Source organism: Haliotis asinina, chromosome 4 (genome assembly GCF_037392515.1).
Source record: "Haliotis asinina isolate JCU_RB_2024 chromosome 4, JCU_Hal_asi_v2, whole genome shotgun sequence".
In the NCBI taxonomy this organism is placed as follows: domain Eukaryota; kingdom Metazoa; phylum Mollusca; class Gastropoda; order Lepetellida; family Haliotidae; genus Haliotis; species Haliotis asinina.
Genome location: NC_090283.1, coordinates 9,239,009 through 9,260,093, shown reverse-complemented (window position 1 = coordinate 9,260,093; position 21,085 = coordinate 9,239,009). Strand labels below are relative to the sequence as shown.

Below are 21,085 nucleotides of genomic sequence, written 5' to 3'. Positions count from 1 at the left end.
TACCAGGGTGTTAAACATGATAATCATAAGTAATGGTACAGTTGTCATAAGTGATACGCACTACAGACAGATTTCACTTTCTGACAATTTTTTCATGTTTCAGTATTTCATAATGTAATTTTAGCTCTTTTACGAAAGTGTCAGAATTATAATCCTTTTCAGTGACCTTATAGAGTTTGTTACTCACAATGAATTTAGCCAAAAGCAATACATAGTTAAATATGTGGGGTTTTTCTGTAGTGGTTGTTGCTGTTGTTGTTGTTTTACATTATAGTCTTCAGAATGCATAATATTATAATATTATGCCATGCATAATCCGTGTCCATATTTTGGATATTCCTTATCTTGGATATTTACATCTGTCCATGTTAAATATAAATTCGGAGTGGCAAAATGTGACAGTAATACAACATTAATTAGTGATGAACTTTATTAGTAATTGTTTGTATATTCTAAAGTTGATTCTTGTACAATAGTATCCTTTTCTGCCACAGAATAAGTACCATGCATTAAGCTGTCTGAGGACTTGGCATGTTCAGGGATATCAGCAACTTATACACCGTTTACGTCTGGGCAAATCTAGAGAAGAAACAAAGTTTGACATATATTTATGCTAAACATTTTGAGTATTTGCTCTTTTTATGGCATTGGCATACACAGGCATCTGTATGACATGAACACTTCCAGGAGTGACCGGATGTATGTCTTTACGTTTATACAGTTCGTGAATCCATTCACAGACAACCCTTGAACACTTTGTGTTTGCTGTTTTTTAACAAGTCCAGACGTGTCACCGCGATCTCCGCTTGAGTCTGAAACGTGACGATACGACGAAACCAATAGCTACCTCACGTATGGCAAGAAAGCTGCTGAAGAGGAATTCTAATTCTGAATCTTCACGGGACAAATACACTGCAGATGCACAATGGCATTACAGATCGTGACTATTAAGCAGGGAAAACATCAGTGTTATAATCATTGAAAAAGGAGCAGGCGACACTGTCAAGGAAGATCGCTGCAGAACAACTTCTTCTTTGATTGGAACATGAACTATTATGCGCCTTAATCCTTTACAGACTGAAACATACTACCTAGTGATTACTTAGAAATGAGACTTCCTCGTTACACACAACAACGTGCGAATGTATGTGTATGCGTGTCTTTCTCTGCATGTGTGTTTGTGCATCTGTGTGTGTCTGGTCTTGAATGTGTGTCTGCGCGTGCGTGTCTCTCGTGTTTGTCTCCATCGGTGTGTCTGTCTCTCTGGGGGTCTGTGTCTGCGTGTCTGTCCGTTTTTTGTGTTTGTGCGTGTCTGTGTTTCTGCACATGTGTCTGTCTGGGTGCATGCATGTTTCTGTATGTCTTCCTGTGAATGGGTCTCAGCAAGTGTTTGTGTGTGATTCTGTGTGTGTGTCTGTCTCTTTATGCGTCTGTCCGTGCGTGTGTTTGTCTCTGTATCAGCGTGTGTGTATGCCAGTGTCTCTGTCTGCGTGTGTCTCTCTGTCTCTGTATGTGTCTGTATGCAAGTGTTTCTGTCTCTTTATGTGCCTGTCTATGTTTGCATTTGTATGTATGTGTCTTTTCCTCTGAGTATGTGTCTGTCTCTGTATGTGTTCGTCTGCGCCTGAATTTGTGTGTTTCTGTCTTTCTGTGTGTCTGGCTCTGTGTGTCGGTCTTTGCCTCTGTATGTCGGTCTGTCTCTGTCTTTGTCTGTCTGAAAGTGTCTGCTCTGTGTATATCTCTGTGTGTGTCGGTGTGTATCTTCTGTGTGTGTCTGTCTCTGTATTAGCGTCTATTTGTGTGTATGTGAGTATCTGCCTGTCTGCCTGCCTGTGTGTGTCTGTCTCTTTATGTGTCTGGCAGTGTGAGTCTGTCCGTGAGTCTCTGCATGTTTTTTTCTCACACCACCCACTCTGCTCTGCTTCACTCACAATACCAATCCCTCTCTGCTCCACTCCCCCAACCCATTCCGCTGTGCTCAACTCACACCATGGCGTTTAGCTCTCCTCCACACACACTACCCACTCTCATCTTAACTCTCCCAGTCATCTTAACTCCTCTCAAGTCTTCTCCTCTCCTCTCAAGACTTCTCTTCTCCTCTCAAGTGAGCTCCACGTGTCCTCTCAAGTCTTTTCTTCTCTCAAGCCAGGTCCGCTCATCTCAAGTCTTCTCCACTCATCTACAGTCAGCTCATATCTCATCAAGTCAGCTCTATTCCACTCAAGTCTTTCCCACTCCTCTGAAGTCAGCTCCACTCCTCCCAATCCTTCTCCATTTCTCTCAAGTCTTCTCCACTCTTATCAAGTGAACTCCACTCCATTCGTCTTCTTCTCTCAAGTCCTCTCTACTTCTCCTAAGTCAGCTTTACAATTATTCTGTGCTTAATATTACAGGTCAATGTCTTTTTATAACGAAAGCCTAAACCTAGCGTTAAACCCTCGAAATGATTCTGATCAATAGAACACATTTTATGCGGAGGTTACGGCGGTACAGTAACCCACACGTATACAACTTGCGTTATAACACTAGTGAAGTGCGTCGCGTGGCAGGGGGCAGTTGCATAGTATCGGATCAGTTCGGATCGAAATTTACAAACATACAGTGTATACCGTGAAACACCGCCGCGCGGATACAGATAAAGGGAAAACCAAACTCTATTTATAACCTGTAATGTTTAGTGAACACAAAGTGTGCAAGCAGGCAACATACAGCCATATGTAGGTCAAAGCTATTCACCTGCAGCACACTCGACACCAGCATTTCCGAGAAATCGACTTCGTGGAAAACCGCATTACTGTTAACGATTTTTGAAAAATGGCGGTCTTGGTAACAACAACCGATATTTAGCATAACGTTTGTGAGAGTTCGTCTGATCAAATGGAAAACTCGGAAACCAGTTATTGTAAGGTTGAACATCTCTCACAGGACATTAGATCCAGCGGACTTGAAAGAGGTCGTTGTTGGAAACGCAGTAGTGCAGGTGCCATCCTTGTCGTGTCCCTGGGTATCAATGTTCTCGCTGTCGTTTGGCTGGTAACCACTGTGACTTTTAACCATGAAACAGACGACAGTCCGCGCCCTGAAGCTCTTGTTTTTGATATGCACGAAAACACGGTTTGCACGGACTGCAGTTCGCTGGGGGTCCATCCCAACCAGAACAAACCGAACTTGCATGAGCTGTACGTGCATCACGTGACTGGTACCTCCTTTCTATGTTGTTTGCGGAATGCAGAAGCTCTGTGGAGGCTTTCGTCCATTGTGAGTTAAGAAAAGTTTTCTTCACATAGTTAATTGTTTCATATTATCCGCGATGTTTTAGATTTGTGCAAATGATATTCATGTTCAGTGTATTGCTGGTTTGTGCCTGTTTCATGTCACCGTTTGAAAATTAATGTAGACTAGCGGGTAATATTATGAGTAAGTTTTCAACATTCTCAGAACGTTTCGAGAACGTTGTAGATTGTTAATGTCATGACAGAACGTTGTTGCAACGTTATTTCACAACATTATTTCACGACATTAGAACATTAAATAGTGTCGCTGTTCCCTGTCTTTGTGGTGAAAGTGTACTAAAAGCGACACGAAAACGCTTTTCACTTCACAAGCATGTGTCTGAAGGATAAGTGTAAGAACACTTCGATTTCATATAAGCATGTGGTACGCTATGTTTACGATCATACTGAACTTCGCTGTGATCATGATATATGCGGGTCGGTGGGGTGAACCTAGTGGTTAAATAGTTCGCCCGTCAGGCCGAGGAACCGAGTTTGATTCCCCACATGGGTACAATTTCTGAAACCCCTTTCTAGTGTCCCCGCATTGATATTGCTGGAATATTGCAATACAGGCGTAACACCATCCTCACCCCCTCTTGATATATGCAGTTCAGACATTCTGTCAGTCGACAGATATGCCTTAACGAGATAATGTTTTGTTTTAAATACACAATAACTTTGGACTGTTGGCATTCGTGGCAATTGCCAAGGATAACGTATAGATGTTCGTAAAGAATCCAATCTTTGGTAGGCATGCCACAACATGCAGCACGTTTGAGATCGTTCTGTAATCAACGTTTTTACAGTTTATGGCCAGATTCCACATAGCAGCAGGCAATGATGCATTAACCAGTAGTGCAGGAAACAAGCAAATATGTACTGGAGCTCACCTGAATGCCGACAGTGAAGCTTTAAAACTTCGTCGTAAGTAGTTATATCATGCAGTCTGTTTTCGCCTGAATTCGGGTCCTTTAAAGTGGAAATATGTTTCATAGGTATTTCTCTAATATTCACTCAGTAATGATAGGACATTTGTATAGCCGTCATATTCACACAGATAGTACATGCTCAAGGCGCGTTAGTGTTTCCTGGATCAACGGATGTCTTTTGGTCTTGCATTCTTTCTCATTCACTGCTCCCTGGGAAATATCCTTCTCGTGCAACTTTAGTTTAACCTAAGCGAGTGAGTGAGTGAGTTTAGTTTTACGCCGCACCCAGCAATATTCCAGCTATATGGCGGTGGTCTGTAAATGATCGAGTCTGGACCAGACCATCCAGTGATCAACAACATGAGCATCGATCTGCGCAATTGGGAACCGATGACATGTGTCAACCAAATCAGCGAGTCTGACCACATGATCCCGTTAGTCGCCTCTTACGACAAGCATAGTCACCTTTTGTGGCACGCATGGGCTGCTGTAGGCCTATTCTACCCCGGGACCTTCACGGGTAGCTTAAGCTAAATAAACTTGTTTGAGTTTAGATAGCTTGCTTGTTTCATGATACAGTCCAGGTGGATTTCAAGTACATGCAGAACTTCGAACTAATCCCAGTTTCGTTGTGAAACTGATTCATAGTTTGTCAAGATCACTCTTTGCTGAAGGCTTCGTCAATCTTACCAAAATTAAATATCTCAGTTTGTTCTCTTCTTCCCAAGATAAATAGCACTCAAAGAACGATCTTTTAAATGATGTAAAATTCCTCTCACTCACTCTCATTACAGCACCGTCTTTGTCATGGAATTCAAACTGTGGACAGTGCGGTGCCTACATCAGTGGCGGCATCGACACTAATGGCCACAACCTCCACATCACCAGGTCGGGCCTCTACTACATCTATTCATTCTTCACGTTCAAGACCAAACAGCGGCGTCTCCGACCTGAAATCATTCTTCACACGGTCAACAAGGTCAACTCACAATTACCAAATCTAGTTCCTTCTGTACTTCTTCTGGCGAAGAAGACAATGCCGGAAGTCAATGAGAGGTTCGTTACAAGCTTCCTCTCGGCTGCAATCCGACTGAGGAGCAACGATGACCTGTTTGTTCATGTGAGCAACGTTTCATACATCTACAATTACTCACCATCAAACGTCATTGGTTTGTACTATCTTGGAACATAGAGAGTGGAACCATAAAAAGACAGAATTCAGGTGCTAATCATAGTACAGACGCCACTGCCAGGTAGCATCTGAACTCGGGGATCTATTGAACTAGATTCCACTGTGTAAATGACAAAATAGAGATGAACATTGTAGGAATAGATTCATTGGGAATAAGTTATAGCTAAGGTAAGGCACGCTTCTTGACCAGGAGAAGCCAATGGACAACAACAATTCACCAATGGTATTTCCGGAAGATTACTAGACCCACATTCCACTGTGTAAATGGCCAAATAGAGATGAACATTATGGGCAAAGGTCATTGGGAATAAGTTATAGCTAAGGTAAGGCACGCTTCTTGACCAGGAGAAGCCAATGGACAACAATTCACCAATGGTATTTCCGGAAGATTACTAGACCCACATTCCACTGTGTAAATGGCCAAATAGAGATGAACATTATAGGCAAATGTCATTGGGAATAAGTTATAGCTAAGGTAAGACACGCTTCTTGAAGTAGAAGCCAGTAAACGTTCCCAGTACAATGATGGTGTTTCCGGAAGACTTGCTGTTGATTGGTACATCTATACGCAGCAAGAATCGGATAATTTATGCATGTCTGTGATTATATAAACACAGTCGTTATAAGCATTGAGTGTCAGTGGCAGAAACACGTATATTTGCAGCCACAAGGATTAAACATTACACGAAATATTCCTTGTAATTTTCTGTACATATGTGATCTTATGTCTGTAGAACGATATTTCACGCTTAATCTTACACGAGTTGTATTTAGAAGTGTAATCAAGAGGGCTATGGGAGTTCCTATTATGAAGCACCTTCGTGTTGCTTGATTGATGTCGGTCGAATTTATTGTAATAAAGAAAGGAAGTTGTGTATCTTGGAGAAATAATCCACCCCCTCTTTGTGCAAGTTACATCTGTATCCACGTTTCGCATTAAAGGGTAAAAATGGAAGATATGTGTTTTCCCTTCAGTGTCTACATTCTTAACAGTATTACATGTGATAGTTCAATTCGTACTTTAACGTACACGACATCCTGTGCAAATATATTCTTCTTTTGCCAAATTGAAAATAATCCGTTTTTTTTGCTCAAACTAGACGTTAAAGAGATTATTTATTGAGAAGATAGTTTCACAAATAAAAAAAAACACCAACAACAAAAGGGTTGGGAAGGAAGGGGGTGGGGGTGGGGGATCAGTCAAAGCGAATGGTTAGTAAGCAGTATAAGTTCTGCAACAAGTAGCCGTCACACATTTCTCTGCACATGCACACTTGAGGTCTGTGATTAAACTAATTGAGGCAACAAACGACATTGCCCTTGTGCACGAGAGAGATGCAGTTATAAAGATGTTTACAGATAGCCTTCTTGACCCAGACCCCAATCCCGAGAGAGGCAAACCAGGGTTTGGAAGATAACAAGACAGAATTTACATACGTCAAGTAAACTTATGATCTCCTATTTCAGACTGTGTGCTTGCATATCAAATAGTTTTTTTTTATATTTTGTTTAAGCCGACATACCGAGTGTGAGCGTGTGAATGTTTTCACTCCGGATTTCCCATCCGACATGTGACATGATGTCATTAACTGCCATGTGTGAGTCAGCTCGGAAAACCTCAAATTAATGATCACGTAGTTGACGAGACTCATTAGCTTGTTGAAGGGAACTAACTCTACGAGCTTCAAAGCGGAAGTGCATGTCCCTACTGCAAGAGATGCACCAACATGTGTTTCATATACCTGTTGTTAAGTGATTAACGTATGTAAGCTAGTGTAGATGTATACAGACCATCAGATGTATAAAATATGTTGACTGCAAATGAGTAACACAAATTATTAAGGGAAGCATACAAGAAGAAAGGAGAAAAATTGCTTGTTTTATCCTCCACTATCTGTGAAGATTTGATACATTTCATTACAAATCTGCAGGGTGCGCAGATAGGACATATATCCTGCAGCACACAAGTGGAGAATCTGCAAACTATGCACGGTTTAATATACTGATGCTCAGAGGATAGAACATGGACAAATCCTAAACAGACAACACGGAGACCATTCAAGCACTTCGCCCCCCTTGTTCGCTTTAAGACTGTTTTCAACATTCTATCTTTCTGGCAACTTGAAACAGTTATTCCCTCTTAATAAGACGACTGTTTATAACAGAGGGGTGGTCCGATAGGCGGATGTAAGCTGAGCGTTATATTATAACCCCTTAAACGAGCAACAGAGGCCTCTTTACGTGCTTGATTTTGAGAAGGACTTTGTTCAGGGTGTTGTTTTTTGTGAGCATAAACCATGGTCTGGTATCTCTGTGTAAGAAGTAGGAAGTGAGAACCCGTGAAGGTCCCGGGGTAGAATAGGCCTTCAGCAACCCATGCTTGCTATAAAATGCGACTATGCGTGTCGTAATAGGCGACTAACGGGATCGGGTGGTCAGGCTTACTGTCTTGGTGGACACATGTCATCGGTTCCCAGTTGCGCAGATCGATGCTCATGTTGTTCATCACTAGATCGTCTGGTCCAGACCGCCGCCATACAGCTGGAATATTGCTATGCGCTGCGTAAAACTAAACTCACTCACTCACTTTGAAGTGAGATGTTATTTAACGTTGTTGGCAACAATATTTCTCTGTGGAAAACCCCAGCGTGTCGAAATCATGTCACCGAGTCTGTTGACCTAATCCTTAGTATTGAGTACTTTATTATATAATGTGAGTTAAGAAAAGTTTTCTTCACGTAGTTAATTGTTTCATATTATCCGCGATGTTTTAGATTTGTGCAAATGATGTTCTCAAACACGTACATGGAACTACACATTATAACATCAGACCGAATATGGTCTGCGCGTCACTAAAGCATATTCATATGAATTCATAGATCAGAGTAATAGGTACTGCATACACCTGTTCAGTGTCTGATGTCAGTTGATTTCAGAAATTCACATACACTACATACAACAGTTTTTTTATCATCACTCCTTCAACACCTGCATATATTGGTGCACATAAATAAGCAGTTTATTCAAAACTCCAAGCAAAGTTCACACGGTTTTTTTTTGTAACGTTAGGTCTTAAAACCTGCTGATTATGAACGAATGTATAAGCAGCACACATAAACATGCACTCAAAATCCAGGACTAACACCTTGTCGACATTGTGTGCACCTTTACTGATTAATCGTTTTGAACTGATATCTATAGGGAAACTGCTTATCTGGAAATGACTTATGCTTGACATGGGATCTTTTCAGATCGACTCTCAAGATGGCGCTAACTAGCAATACTCTCTGCCTGGACTTCGCCTTCTGTCCTCCACACTGAACCTCATAAAACCATAGAAATATAGAAAGACCTCTTTATTTATTTCTGTGATAAACCTATAAACAAGAAACAATAATTAAAATAGGCCCATGTTCACTCCGGATTATTGTATTTCTTTCTCTGTTAATGTACGTATTCTGAACGGCAACGAACGTGACATGTATTTTTCACAACTCCCTATCAGTATGCCATCGCGACATGTCAAAAAGCAAGGCGTCCAGTAATCGATTCGGCGAGTAACCACGTTGCCATTTGATCGTAGAGGATTTATGAATGTTTCTAAATACCCAGCAGACGTTAACCTTCATTGATAACATTATACGAACACTAAGAGTTTATCTTCAGCGCGAACATACATGAGATAATCGCGCCACTATAAATATATACAGACGATAACGCTCAGCAGCAGAATTGGTTTGTTTACATGTGAAGTGAATGTCCTAAATTTGACGCAGTCGTTACACTACCCACACAATGCGTGGTGTTATCTGCATATTTGCTGTCGTTGTTAGTAAACACTGTATTGGCTTTTTTACCCCCGACACCGACAGTGGCAGTCTGTCTACTGACGCTCTTGTGTCTGCGCGTCGACCGATGTGAGTCCGGGTGATGACAGGAGAATTGACTTGCATCACGTGACTGACTCAACTTCCGTCTGCTGTCTGGAAATTACTGAAGGACTTCAGTGATTATTGGCGCTTGCGAGTGTATTTGCACTATCTTCTGAGTCTTAATTAATTCATGTTTATGTATTTAAAAATATGTATCATTGTAACCATTTACGTGATATTACTGGTGCTGGTATGAGCAATACTGGTAACAGAGATTCCATGTAAATACTATATAGACCATAATTCGGCTACACTAGGATGTACCATGCAGCATGTTGTGAGCAATTGTCGGGTGCGTTTGAATAGGGGGTAGTCTCAGTCTGATACCCTGCTAGATCGCCAGTACAGACTTGCAGATGACATGACTTGCGATTATGGCTTAGATTTTGGAAGCTTCTGAGCAGGCAGAAAACACGTTATGGTATAGCAATTAGATGTTATCCTGGGCTGTATATATTATTAATGGCTGATATCCCAAGCGAATCGTAAGTCTTTTTCCTCATAAAGTGTATTTAACTCGGATATACGATTACATAATATCTTGTATATGTGACACAGATAAACAATGTGGGAATGTTACGAGTTGAGTCATGCGAACCCGTGACTGCAGTCATATGACTAATAATTATATTTTTCGGAATTACCATTGGAGAATGTGTTTTTTTCACGTTGACTTGGCAATACAGCGTAAATCAACAGAACAAAGAACATTAAAAGGTTTTACAATCTGAATTTATTGATGATCTGACTTCGGAAGGGGAGGAGGCCTTAGGAGACTTATGAGTAGGAGTGCAGTGCATCTGAAAAAAACATAGTACTACTATGCTTTTGCAGTTTTGTAACACAGAAGTGTACCAGCATGGCTATACGATAACTATTAAATTATTCATGTTTAGTAAATTCAGTGCCAAGAACGTATGCAGACGGGAGGTGAGGGTAGCAAAGTTGTTAAAGCGTTTTGTTATCACGTCGAAGACCTGAGTTCGATTCTCTACATGGGTACAATGTGTGAAGCCATGTAATGGTGCCCCCGCCGTCATATTGATGGAATATTGGTAATTTGGGGTGTAAAGACACACACACGCACGCATGCACGCACGCACACACACACACACACCTTACATGCATACTGGCATTTCCTTCAATCAAAAGAACTGTTGATTACATTGTAAAGTTTTATGATGCCCAGTGCACGTGCAGATGATCTGTATTAGGCAATATTGCAGTTCTAGTGTGGATGTATTTATCACGAACGTTACGAAATGATTAGATGAATCTTTTCAGATTCTATGATGCAGTCGGAACCGGGAACCAAGACACCAACAACAATGACTCCACAGTCATACAAAGTATTTGCACTTGAGCCCATATGCATCTTGAAAGTGACGCTCTGATTGTAGCTATTAAGTATACAGAGATCATAGTATGCGTAATTACATATGGTAATATTCTGTGGATACGTTGATCTGTATTGTGTTTGTATGGCAGAGATGATCCGGCACATATGTAATTATGTTTTGTAGTATATTGCGTCACGTGGATACGTAAAAAAAACAAAAAAAACAACAACCAACCAACCAACCAAACAAACAAACAAAAACAACACATGGAATTTTACCTGCCGGGAATTTGATTTAATTTCGGGTTTGAACCGAATGTGTGCTCAAGAAGGGACTGTGTCAAACGATATATCCCTGGTACCCGAGATCACAATAAGTGCTCCATTGAATGAAACACGTACATTTATCAGTAACATTGCAGGACCACTACATTTTACCAAGCCTCATCTTAATGCATATAAGTAGACGTATCATTGACAGGAATATCACATATGGTGTTCATACATACAGCTCATTTCATATCTATATTGTCTCACACTATTTCCTGTTTTAAATTAAATGTAAGTAAAACTGGTTTTGAATTTCACATCGTCAATGTTCCTTTTATAGATAACATGCTAAACCATCAGCTGCACTGGTCTCACTCACGTGGGATGATTGCTGTCATGCGACATACTTTTAATCCTTCTACGTCCTTGTTTGGAATGGGCCGAGGAATATGATTACGGTTCCGTCTACAGAAGCAGCGCCATCTACTTTGACAACAACACACTTCCCGTAACAAAGCCAGGCCTGCATCTACTCCTTCTTCACGTTCAAGACCCACCAACGACAACGACGCCCTGACAACATCCTCCACACCATTGGCAGGACCAACACACACCTGCCAAACCTTGGCAGTACTGTAGTCCTTATAGCCAAGAAGACAGGTGAGTGAAAGATTAGTCACAAGCTTCCTGTCAGCAACAGTTAGGCTGAAACAAGATGATCACGTGTTTGCACATGTCATCAATGTGTCTGTTTGCCGGTTTGGCTTGGCAGGAACGTAGAGGGCGCATTCTTACTCATTTCCACCTTTCAATTTCTTTGGCGTCTGTTTAGTAGGAACATCACCCACTTGGATCGAGTGGACAATACAACTAAAGATAAGGTTGACATAACGATTCATAAAGATGTCACCACGACGTACAATAAACGCCAGAGAGGAATATACCGAATATAAACCATCGTTGTGGATAAATATAGAGTTGTCCTCCAGTACTAGCCGGCGACATGAGCACTTCCATATTTAGACTTTGCGCTCGATAGGTACCTGCATATATAGAACGCATTTCATTTGTAACTGATGACGGCAATCACGAGAACGAGACGACGAGAACATATTTGTCTTTATTTTCGAGTTCCAGTTTTTTACACACGTTTTCTAACATAAATATTTCATAATTCGGATGCTACCCTTTTTGCGAACACCTGGTGTCATCACTCAGCATGTCTCGGGCAGCACATCCGACGTCCCTGAAGAAGTATGACATCTGCATCCTTAGAGTGCGCCAAGGAACGCTCCTCTCTCCTTTGCTTTTCACAAGGCATACACAACGATCCTTTCCCAGTGCGCTTTGTTTCTGTTGTGACTATAGTGTGACTTCGAGAGAATTTATGCAAATGTGACAAAAGAAAACACTTCGAAATGTTCAGCGTCAGTATACATATTGTGGTCATGACTCGATGGCGTCGCTGCGTTGGGGACTGCGAGTGTGATCCATGTTAACAACAGGACTGTAGAGGATGTAGACCGATCTTGTTCAGCTTAGGTGACTCTATTCAACTAAAAGAGAACGCCCTGGTAGTGTTCATGTTTTCTATTTTAAGAACGTCCCGCGTGACATGCACATTTAAGCACTGTTACTTGATAGTGGAGTGTTCAATGCAGATTACATGTGATGTTACACGCTAGTATTGTAAATGCGTTACGTGTAGGCACAAGGAATAGAGGAGAAATGAGACGAGAAGACTAACGAAACACCCAATGAAAGACGAGCAGTCCATGTGCAAAATATATCTGAGGATGAGTCTTTACAAACTGTCTTTACTTCTGAAAGAAATGATTGTATTTAAGAGTTGTATTTGCTTGTTTGTTGTTTACTCCAGCTACACGACGGTGGTCTGTAAAGAATCCAGTCTGGACCAGACAATCCAGCGGTCAAGAACATGAGCATCGAACGTTAAAGTTCATTATACTGAAGCACAATGTAAACGTTCGTTGGTCATGTTCACTACTTTACCTCAAGCGTGAGTGATTGAGTGAGTGGGTTCAGTTTAATGTCATTTATGAATAATATCGCTGCTTAACTGAGAGGAAAACCAGATGTGATGCAAGTTCCATACGCTTAGTCTTTGACGAAATCCAGGAACACTTATATGGTGCTAACAAACCTAGCAAAGTAACGTGACCGAATAAGATTTGACCACATGAGCAAGTTCCTTGCATGCCAAAGGGACGGAACTCTGTTGGCTTCCGGTGAGTGTAGTCACCACAAGCAGAGCACAACAGAATTGAAGTATGTTTAAAAACAATCAAGCGTTTACAAAAAAAAGATATGAAATGTTTTATTTCCAGTTATCCACGTAAATAGTATAATTAACAAGAGTTTGACATTGCTTATACAGAAAGAAAATCTAGATTATCGTGAAAAAAACCGTGATTAATTATACGACCCATCAAGAGTTTTGGTTCACTTGTGTATATGTAACCCTTCACTTCAGTAAAGGGTTTTAAATGTATGGAAAAGTCTATTTGTAGGACTGCTTACATATGAACTGATGAGTATGCATTGTAAAGCATATTCCTAACGTAGAAAAGTTTATTGTCATGAGTTCAATAAATGTTTAAACAATTGGCCAACAAATCGTTACACAAAAAATAGTTTCCATATTTTGCTAGCCAATCCGGCTAGCTAAGCCAGAAATTTACTAAACCCGAATTTTGAATGTAGAAGCACAAGGGAATAGAGCACACAAAGGTAAACTGCCAATAAGATGAATATTTTCATTAGGTCATACATGATTTAAAAGTGTATTACAACTTAACAAGTCGGAGAGAGTGTTATGATTACAAAATGACCCCATTACAATTCATGAAACTTTTTACTGGTCACTTGCACATTGACTGCGACTGTACATTTGATTCGCACGTGTCTTTGACAGGTGATCAGCTATGAATGAGCATCCTATATGATCACTATATAGTGATTCAGTAACACATGTTTACGAAAAAGGAACTTAACATTTACACGAGAATTCCGTTTTGTTTGTTTGTGTGTTTGTTTTCTTAATGTTCGCTGTGTTCAGATCCATTAACAGCTTTTTTGCATTTGATATATGCTCTTATTAAGATCTGCTAAATGTTTGACATAATTTTGTCCTGCGCCAATCGAGGAGCGTCTTCTGCGATGTGAAGCAGACAGAATGCAATAGCTCACTACAACAGAGTTGGAATCTCCAGAATCGTCTTCTTTTATAAAGAGGAATAAAAAAATTTGGAATTAAAGAAATAAACTAATTTTATAAATCCTTTTCCTAAATCGTCAAAGTCTTCCACAGTGCGATATTAGCACGCCCATACATAGTCGTTTATATTGTGTACTTTTCACTTTGTAAACGCTGTTAATGAGATGTTCATCTTGTTAGAATATCTGTATATGTATGAGAGGATGCATGATGTAACAAGTGTCGCATGTGGAATTTGCATACATGCGGGATTTGAATCCCGAATCTGGAAAAAAAATGTTCAGATTCGAATCCTTAATCCTGAATCCCGAATCCGTTTCTAACTACATGCTGCTCTGGAGGTTACTCATGTTAACAAGACGGGGCCACTGTACGTTCTGTGACAATTGGTTTGTTAGCAAGTTGCCTGATATATGTTTCCGATTATGTTTCTAGGTTACATTTTGGCGAGTTATATGTAATGTAACAATCCGCGGAACTAGACAGTAGCTGGTGTTTGAATATGATGTAATATTCCTGTATAAGACGAACGATATACAGTAGGTTGTTTAATTATGCATACAGCATAGCTCAGTGTATGATACCTTTGCTATTAAACTGATTCAGAGCGCAGTGGTCAAGATATTTTCAGCAAAATACTTCAAATATATATCCGTAAACACTGTCATGTTCACGAAACATCTTCCACCCCTCGGACCCCGCATCCTGACATAACAAAAGGAGGCAACTCTGTACAGAAGGCAACAATATCGCAAATAGTGCCTTATCAAGACGTTGATACTACAACACATTATCTACACTTAAACGCTTATAAATGCATCTGTCTTATCAAAAAATAATTCGCTGGATATTTGCAAGGTACCATAACACCCCGTAGTTTGTTTGCTCCACAGCATTCCACCAAGTTACCATGGCAACCAGAAATTTTCTCTGTTCTGATAGGTCAGCACCAACATGGCAATCACTGCAGAAACAACGATGAATCTGAGGAAAGGGTTTGCTGCAGGAATGTCCGGAGCTTGGACGTGTCGCATTTGTTTGCCGTAGTGACCGTGATTTATGGCATTGTTTATCGCTTCTCTGGCTCCGCTCCAGGGATGCGGCCCCCACAGTCGATGGTGGTATGGAAAAGCAGGCCCGTAGTAGTATTGATAGGCGAGTCGTGGACCTGCCTTGATCAGGTCAAACAAGGAGGGTGCAACACCCATCTGCTTCGCAATGTCGTCTCGATAAGAAAGGTTGGCTATCTGAAATATATAACAATGCATTTTATGGTACCCGACCTAGTGGATATTTTTTTCATTGAGGAAGGAAACACTTAAATATGGAAATATCCTGGGCCGGACGAGCCGTTGATCACTCCATACCCAACAGGACGGCGATCATGGAAGAACCATATTCTAACCCTAAGTATTCACGGAATACGCTATATAGCGCGGTTGGTGTAGCCTTTATAAACTATCTAGTTAAAGCGTTCACACGTCACGTTGAAGCCCCGGGCTCTTTTCCCGGATTCTGGTGTCCCCCACCGTGATAACCCGTGCAGATTCGGGTCAGACTCTGTCTTCATTAACCAGTGCTTGTCGTAGAGGCGATAAGCGGATCGTATTCAGACTTGGTTAACACATGACATCGTATCCTAGTTGCGTAGATCGATGCTCATGCCCTTGATCACTGGATTGTCTGGTCCAGACTCGATTATTTATAGACCACCGCCATATGGCTGGAATATTGCCGAGTGCGGCGCAAAAGTAAAGTCTTGTCTCTAATGTATTATTATTTGAATTTTAGTGGTCGCATTCATGCATCGACTGTAGTAGGAATAATGTCTTTCTACGTAACACAAAATTAGTGGTACATTTGCTAAGTGTTTTACTAACCAGATATTTGTAACGTCCATACGTTTGGAAGATATCGGCGTTCATCTTCTCCGTCACGTCAGCCATGACCTTCAGTGACGGCAAGCGAAGCTTGCCCGTATACACCAGTGCAACGAAGCGGCTCTGCAGCTCCGCAAGTGGTGGAATTGGTCCATCGGAATCCACACAACCCACAACAGACAATGTGTGGTGCTGATGTAGGGGGAACATCATCTTGTACAGACTCAGCTTCCGATCCTCTGCAACAAATAGTTACTTCTCTTCATGTCTGACAGTTTCTTTTGATATACTAACCATCCAAAGTGTACACTCACTGGTGTAAATGCAACCAGTTGCTTCAGTCAACTAGATTTTGCAAAATGTTCCATACTGGTTATAGGCACTGTCTATACATGAACTTGCGCATTGTAAAAAAAAAATCGCAACGGTGATGAGAGTATTGTCATGAGTTCAGTACATATTGAAACTCTGTGAAAAATGGCAAATTCCTAATAAAGAGTTACACCAAAACGCATGCTTTTCAGATATTTGACGCATGAATATAAGGCTTGCAGTTGGTCCCCCCAAGTGGAGAAAATCATCGCTTCGACGTAACACACATACACGCGCAGCACACAGAGAGAAACCCACGCACACACACACAAACACACAGACACACACACACACTCAAGAGAATCCCAGCCTTGTTAAACAAGACCATCATGGTCACACGCTAATGTATGGATGTGGAAGGAACTAAAACTGTAAAACTGGAACTTCAGTATTGAATGTTATTGCTAACTGCTGGTTTATAGAAGATGACATGAGACTTTTGTCGATTTGAAGAAAAGAGAAACAACAAATCCAATCTTGACTTTCTAAATGATGATTCGAAATAATCTATGTTTACATTTGCATTCGTAAAGTTACCTCCTTGAAATGGCTCATCCATAAAGTCTATCGATAAATCGTATCCAGTTGCAAGCAAAACGGCGTCCAAGTCCTTCAGGACAGTGCCGTCATCGAATTCGGCTTCGTGGGGTCCAAGACGGATAAGTCTGTTGACAACTTTAATCCGTCCACTCATGATTTTATACTGGACTCTGTCATTTAGCATTACCCTGGTCCTTGATTGGGGAGTTGATGGGGCGATTCCCGCCTGTCTGTGATCAAGACGTTCATTGCATGTGTCGACAATCAGCTTGAAGAATTTCGTTGCGTTCCACTTCTTGGACCTTCTGAAGAGAGTCAGGTCCCACGGTTGTCCGTTTCTGACACACAAAGGCAACAAGAGCATTCCGTCTCCTACACTGTAATATACCTGCAGACGAATGAAGAAGAAAGCAGTAATATGTCTGCAAAACATACTGCTGATTCAGATGGATACACGAATCTAGACAAAAACTACTTGCTTTGTGTGCGTTAACATTTGTGGCACTTACGCTGTTCAGATTTGGAAATGCTCATAATATTATCGTATAACTTATTGTATACTCCCCAGGGAGCTGAGATTTATAATACGACGTGACGTTGAGACCGACATTCATTGATCGAGGGAACCATATACCACAATATATGACATGTTAATTGATTGCGCAAGCACAATATGCATGGCTATGTGCGACATATATAATAACTAATACCCTGTAATAACTATAATCAGTTTGATATTATTTTATGTTATTAACTTGTGATTCTTTTATTTTGTTTATGAACCCCGATAAAATACCCAGTGTTCTTCTGATATTTTCTCATGTCCCTATGTATTAATCTGTGACCTTATATTCTCACATGACCCTTATGCATTACTTGTGACCTTACATTCTCACATGACCCCTATATATTAACCTGTAACCTCTTGATATTCTCTCATAACCCCTATATATTATCTCGTGACCTTATATTTTTATTACCCCTATACAATAGCTTGTGACCGAGTATCCTCTCATGACCCCTGTGTGTCAAATTGTGATCTTACATCCTCTCATGACCCCTATGTATCAACGTGTGACCTTATATTCTCTAATGAACCCTATATGAAACTTTCACCTCGTGATCTTCTCTCATGGCTTCCATATATTAACTTGTGACTTCCTGATATTCCTACATTTCCTCATTATTTAACCTATATTTACTTGTGAGCAGCCTGTCCTATCCTATTCAATATCCTACCCCATCCTATCTTATTAGCCTTCAGTCTACATTCTTCAGGGTCGTTGTTTAAATCTCTGGGTAAGGTTTTATCACATCCGAGCCATATTGTCTCTGTCAGGGTCTTTGATCGTAATGCATGTGAAAAAGCAGTCATGCTGCTTCAAAGATTTTGCATGTAACACGAATCTTAACAATATGTACAACAGTGTTTGACACTGTATACCGTGGTTTTACGACAGTACTAATCTCGTATCCCAGCTGCTCAGATCGCATATTGTTCATCAAAGGTCTCTCTGGTCCAGACTCGATTACTTACAGAATGCCTACATACGGCTGAGGTATTGCTGAGCGTGTCGTTCAACAACCAATCAACAGATATTACCAGTACAGCCTAACACTTCCATGCAAAATTTGTAATGAGGACGAAAACAAGGGCAAGTTAAAAACATGTGAGGCAACTGGTCCTATCCAGCCACGTGACCTACCTGTTTTGCATAACAGGAGGACTCTACTGACACATCTCCGGATGAATGGGAGTTCCCTGTAGGGAGAAAGTGGGACTATATTACAAAGAAGCTTCTGCATGTGTAAGGGCACAAGCACACTGTTTAATGATTCTTACCCAACATTTGACCCTTGGTCAAGTGGATTTCTGGATCTTTGCATGTTAAACAATCATGGCAGTAGATACTTACAGATGTTTGGAACAATACAAAATTATTAACAGGGGAACTGAAAAGTTAATTATAGATATCATAAAGCTACTTGTCGATCTGATATGAATACTGGAATTCCCCATTTACAATTTTGATGAATTATAGTTATTGCATAATGAGGTAACTTCGTGATGTCATTTGTGATGAAGACAAATAACGTGAGAGGAAATGTTTTCGCTACCCTGTATATTCCCTCTTAAAATAACGGATGCGTAAATCGTGCGTCTCCTTTACGTTCTAGATGATCAAATATCATGTTACTTGCTTGAACTGACAAACATCAACGCTGGGAAATCCCTTTCTAAACCGTTTTGCAAAGATGCAGATTGAGCAGAGGAGTTGTGTTTGCGTCCAAAGTGTGCTTAAATAGTTTGTGTATTCGATCTTATCAGCACAATGACCGGCTTTGTGTTTTGGTAAACTGGTAAATGACATCACAAAGACTATGAAAAACTAATTCCTTACCAATGACAAGAACATTCTTGTCCTTGTAGGGCAAACCATCTCTGAACTTGTACGAGTGTTCAATGGTTCCTTTGAATGTCTCCATTCCTTCAATAGAAGGTATCCGGGGCTTCTTGTAGAAACCAGAACAGATCATCACAAAGTCATAGACTTCCGTTTTCGTCTTCTTTTCGGCATCCATTGTCTCCACCTGCCATCTTCCCGTGGTGTTGTAGTCAGTAGCCTTCTTTATGTTGACGATTCTTGTTCGGAGGTGGATGTGTTTGCGGAGACCGAACGTCTCGCAGTAACTGTGGGCGTAGTCATAAACCATGGTGCGGCTCAGGAATGGCGGAAGGTTGGAGGGGTAGGGGAAGTCACTGAACGCTATCATCTCCCTGCTGACGTTGGTTGTCAGGTAATCAAAGGCTCTGGCACCCTGTCCCTCTCTGTATTCCTTTGTGTAGTACCAAACACCACCTGGAGATTATAATTCACTGATGAACACCATGTCTTCACGACGTGGACGGTACCCTTGTGATTGCAGCGTTTGTGATTCCCTTTAAGAGTACAATGTGTCAAGTCTACTTTTGGTGTTCCCTCGTGTTGAAATAATGCTAAACGTGTATACACTTGGTTGATTGGATTGGATTCAATAAGTGCGTACAGTGTGTGAAGTTCATTACATATAGACCAGTAGATACCACCGAAAAGGGCGTAAAACAGACCCACACAGATGGAAATTATGCTAAGTGTTTGAAGTATTATATCGCACTATTGTAATGAAACACTCATATTGAGATCATTATACTATGGTATGGCTAATTGTTGTGATTCAGGGGATATCGGGTAGTCTAGTGATTAAAGCGCTCGCTCGTCACTCTGAAGACCCCGGCTTCGATTTCCAGTGTAAAGCCCATTTCTTATGTGACCGCGACGTGATATTACTAAGAGTCTATTGTCAAACAAATCATTCATTTTGTCTGTTTTGTTGTGTCCAAACACTAGCTAAATTAACTGATTGCTTTGGTTCTTTTTCATTTCTGTTAAGAATACCGTCAGGTATGTAAGAAGCGCGAATCTGTTCGTCCAAGGACAGTAGCTTGTATGTAACACAATACTAACACAATCTTGGGAAATCAGAAGTGAGGCTGCGACAGACAAATAAACTGACTGATTGTGACATAACTATCAATGTTGAATACATTATACTGACGTTGCATCGACATGTAAAACTCTATCATACTGAGATTTTTGTATCAACTTACCAATGTCGTCATATTGTTCGAAGCACACAGGTTCCAAGCCTTCTTCCAGACACGACTTGGTGGCCGCCAGACCGGCGAGGCCTGCTCCAACAATAGCTACTCTCTTCCTTCCACCCATGGCTTTTCTGGAAGAGAGAGGGTTTGATTTTATATCTTTATACCATCGAGATAATCCAAAGCAGATACCAAATGTGGCGTGTGTGTCAGCTTTCGTTGGACCTGGTGATGACAAGACAGCAGGACGAACGGATGGAAAGACCGACCATGGCAGACACACAAATGGAAGGAATGATGGACCATTGGACTGAAAGATCACTACAAAGACAAAGGGAAGGAAGGACGGGCAAACGGACTGACTGATGGATTGACTGACCAAGATAGTCAGACAAACGGAAGGTAGGAGTGAGTGAGTGAGTGAGTGAGTGAGTAAGTAAGTGAGTGAGTTTAGCTTTACGCAGCACTACCCAGT

The 21,085-nt window shown here is 41.0% G+C and overlaps 2 protein-coding genes and 1 pseudogene across 3 annotated transcripts; 2 read left to right on the top strand and 1 right to left on the bottom strand.

Annotated features, from left to right (window-relative positions):
* Window positions 1–2,676: 2,676 nt before the first annotated feature.
* Window positions 2,677–6,351, top strand: LOC137281242 (uncharacterized). Of its 2 annotated transcripts, XR_010956717.1 has the most exons (4): window positions 2,787–3,258; window positions 4,082–4,199; window positions 4,999–5,687; window positions 5,840–6,351. XR_010956717.1 is itself a non-coding variant. In XM_067812386.1 (3 exons), the coding sequence occupies exons 1-3, from the start codon at window positions 2,878–2,880 to the stop codon at window positions 5,394–5,396; spliced, it is 897 nt and encodes a 298-aa protein (XP_067668487.1). In that variant the 5' UTR covers window positions 2,677–2,877; the 3' UTR covers window positions 5,397–6,351. The 2 variants fall into 2 exon arrangements, 1 of the variants encoding a protein (XP_067668487.1); XM_067812386.1 differs by having other exon boundaries at window positions 2,677–3,258; window positions 4,999–6,351.
* Window positions 6,352–8,915: 2,564 nt separating this feature from the next.
* Window positions 8,916–11,828, top strand: LOC137280745 (uncharacterized; annotated as a pseudogene).
* A 1,471-nt stretch (window positions 11,829–13,299) lies between these two features.
* On the bottom strand, window positions 13,300–20,736 carry LOC137282215 (flavin-containing monooxygenase 5-like). Its single transcript, XM_067813950.1, has 6 exons — window positions 20,617–20,736; window positions 19,370–19,828; window positions 18,674–18,729; window positions 16,965–17,355; window positions 16,056–16,294; window positions 13,300–15,422 (listed from the first exon to the last, which is right to left on the bottom strand). The coding sequence occupies exons 1-6, from the start codon at window positions 20,732–20,734 to the stop codon at window positions 15,081–15,083; spliced, it is 1,605 nt and encodes a 534-aa protein (XP_067670051.1). The 5' UTR covers window positions 20,735–20,736; the 3' UTR covers window positions 13,300–15,080.
* Between the last annotated feature and the right edge of the window lie 349 nt (window positions 20,737–21,085).